This window comes from Lontra canadensis, unplaced genomic scaffold, assembly GCF_010015895.1.
Source record: "Lontra canadensis isolate GAN:19392208 unplaced genomic scaffold, GSC_riverotter_1.0 scaffold176, whole genome shotgun sequence".
Lineage (NCBI taxonomy): Eukaryota > Metazoa > Chordata > Mammalia > Carnivora > Mustelidae > Lontra > Lontra canadensis.
Window position 1 is genome coordinate 1,964,654 of NW_022631170.1, and position 2,314 is coordinate 1,966,967.

Consider the following 2,314-nt stretch of genomic DNA (forward strand, 5'->3'; position numbering starts at 1 on the left):
TTCACCCTTGGACTTTGTTATGCAATAAAGGGAATATTCTCACCCTAACATATGTCTATCTCATGATTCCCTTTCCTTCTTTGTGCCCATTTTTGATGTTTTCATCTAGGAAATATTCCTGACCCCCTGGTCTTTGTTGTGTGTCCCTCAAACATGATTTCATAGTCCCCCTGTGCTGCCACTACTTTCCCATTTGTAACATGGTCTTATCATATTCTGCTCACCTCTGCATATCTCTCAGTAGATCTGAAGCTTTGATGGCGAGAACTTTATTCTGCTCTATTCACCACTGAAGGCCCAGCAATCATCAATGTGTGTAATATATTTTCTGTCTAGAAATATCTAATGATTAATGAATAGGGAATAATACACACACACACACACACACACACATACACACACAGAGATATATAAATGGAATATATTTTTCCTGAAGTTGTTTTGTGTATAGATGGAACTACATATTTTTAAAAACTTTTCATAATGAAATGTTACCTAGAAATAATCTAATTAACAGAAAAATGTCACGAAGAGCTCGCATTCATATGATGATGAAATCTTGCTGAAAGCAGGGAAAATATCAATGTAAGATATTTGTTCCTTCATTGAGAATCTCAGTTTCAGTCTTTGTAAGCACATAATTTAATCAGGACTTCAAAAAATTGTCATTTCTCAAAGAGATCTTGCTAGAAATCTCAGTCTGAATCAGATAAAAGTAGGAAAGAAAGTCCCTTGTCCCCACTCTTATTTCTTTGGTCTAAATTTTCTTGATGTTATTCAACTTCCTTCATGCCATTATTCACTCATTCAATATTTATTGTGCCTGAGACATTGTGCTGACTTGTAGAAACTATTTTTAACAAACAGTCAAGTACTCTATGGAGTGTGACTTTATTTAATAAAAATTCCTCTCAGATAATAAGATGTTCATTAATTTGGGTCATAATTCTTTCTAATTGGTTAGCAGCCTAAGACAGGTAATATGAACAATACAATATGACTGTGAAGTCTACAAGTGAATTTGGAAACTTGGGGTAATCTTAGTTACCCCTCAGAGGTTAAAGGGCTCACTTTTGCAATGCTATAGACATTTTAGACTCTAATTTTATAGGAGGCATGTTATCATCAATTATGGTATATAACAATGAGCAGAATTCTTAATAAAATATGTTAGATTTTATATATAGTGAAAATTCATAGTGAATGAATATATATATGCCTATAGTACATGCTGTATATATATATATACACATATATATATATATATATATATACACATATATGTGTGTATATGTGTATATATATATATGAAAAACTATGGTTAGTTTTTTCTTTCTTGCACACATTTCTGCTCCACTCAGTTCAGAAGTTAGCATTCACAGTAGTTTATTTACTCTTTATTTGGTAGGTATTCCTTTCTGAGAACTTCCAAAATGTCCTTTTGACCTTTGTTTTCATTGAATCAGTTCTGAGCTCCAGGCATATTTATTTCTCACTTGAAATAACTTTTCTACTGCACAATTTCCTAATGGCGTTTTTCATCTGATCATTTCTTAAGGTATAGATTAACGGGTTTAACATCGGCGTTATCATAGTGTAGAACACTGAGACTGCTTTATCAATAGATAAAGTAGTCACAGGTCTCATGTACACAAAAATGCAAGGCACAAAGAATAGGATAACTACTGTGATGTGGGAGACACAGGTGGAGAGGGCTTTGCGCCTTGCCTCCAAGCTGTGGTTCCTTAGGGAATGCAGAATGACCACATAAGAGACCATCAAGAGGAGGAAGAGGAAGACACAGAGAAAACCACTGTTGGCAGCAACAAAGAGCCCTAGAGTGTGGGTATCAGTGCAGGCAAGATTGAGCAAAGGGTTCAGATCACACATAAAGTGATCTATGACATTAGGGCCACAGAAAGGTAAAGGGATGATAAAGAGGATCTGTATGGCTCCATGAAGAAAGCCTCCCACCCACACCACTCCCATTAACAGGCCACACACATGCCGATTCATGACGGTCGTGTAGTGCAATGGCTTGCAGATGGCCACATAGCGGTCATAGGCCATCACAGTAAGTAGGATGATATCAGCACCTCCAAAGAAATGTTCCCCAAAGATTTGTATTATACATGCATTGAATGTGGTGGTCTTCTTTTCACGGAGTGAATCTATGATCAGTTTAGGGGTATTAACAGAAGAATAGCAGGCATCAATGAAAGAGAGATAGGCAAGGAAATAGTACATGGGAGACCCCAACAATGGGCTGGCAGTGATAGTGACCACGGTGAGTATATTTCCTACCTCAGAGATG

The 2,314-nt window shown here is 36.5% G+C and overlaps 1 protein-coding gene across 1 annotated transcript; it reads right to left on the reverse strand.

Annotated features, from left to right (window-relative positions):
* Nucleotides 1-1,485: 1,485 nt before the first annotated feature.
* On the reverse strand, nucleotides 1,486-2,310 carry LOC116860516 (olfactory receptor 4C46-like; the record flags this gene model as incomplete). The annotated part of the gene is made up of 1 exon (XM_032846566.1): nucleotides 1,486-2,310. A coding segment is annotated over one exon (825 nt), but the record flags the coding sequence as incomplete, so codon positions are not given.
* Nucleotides 2,311-2,314: the final 4 nt, after the last annotated feature.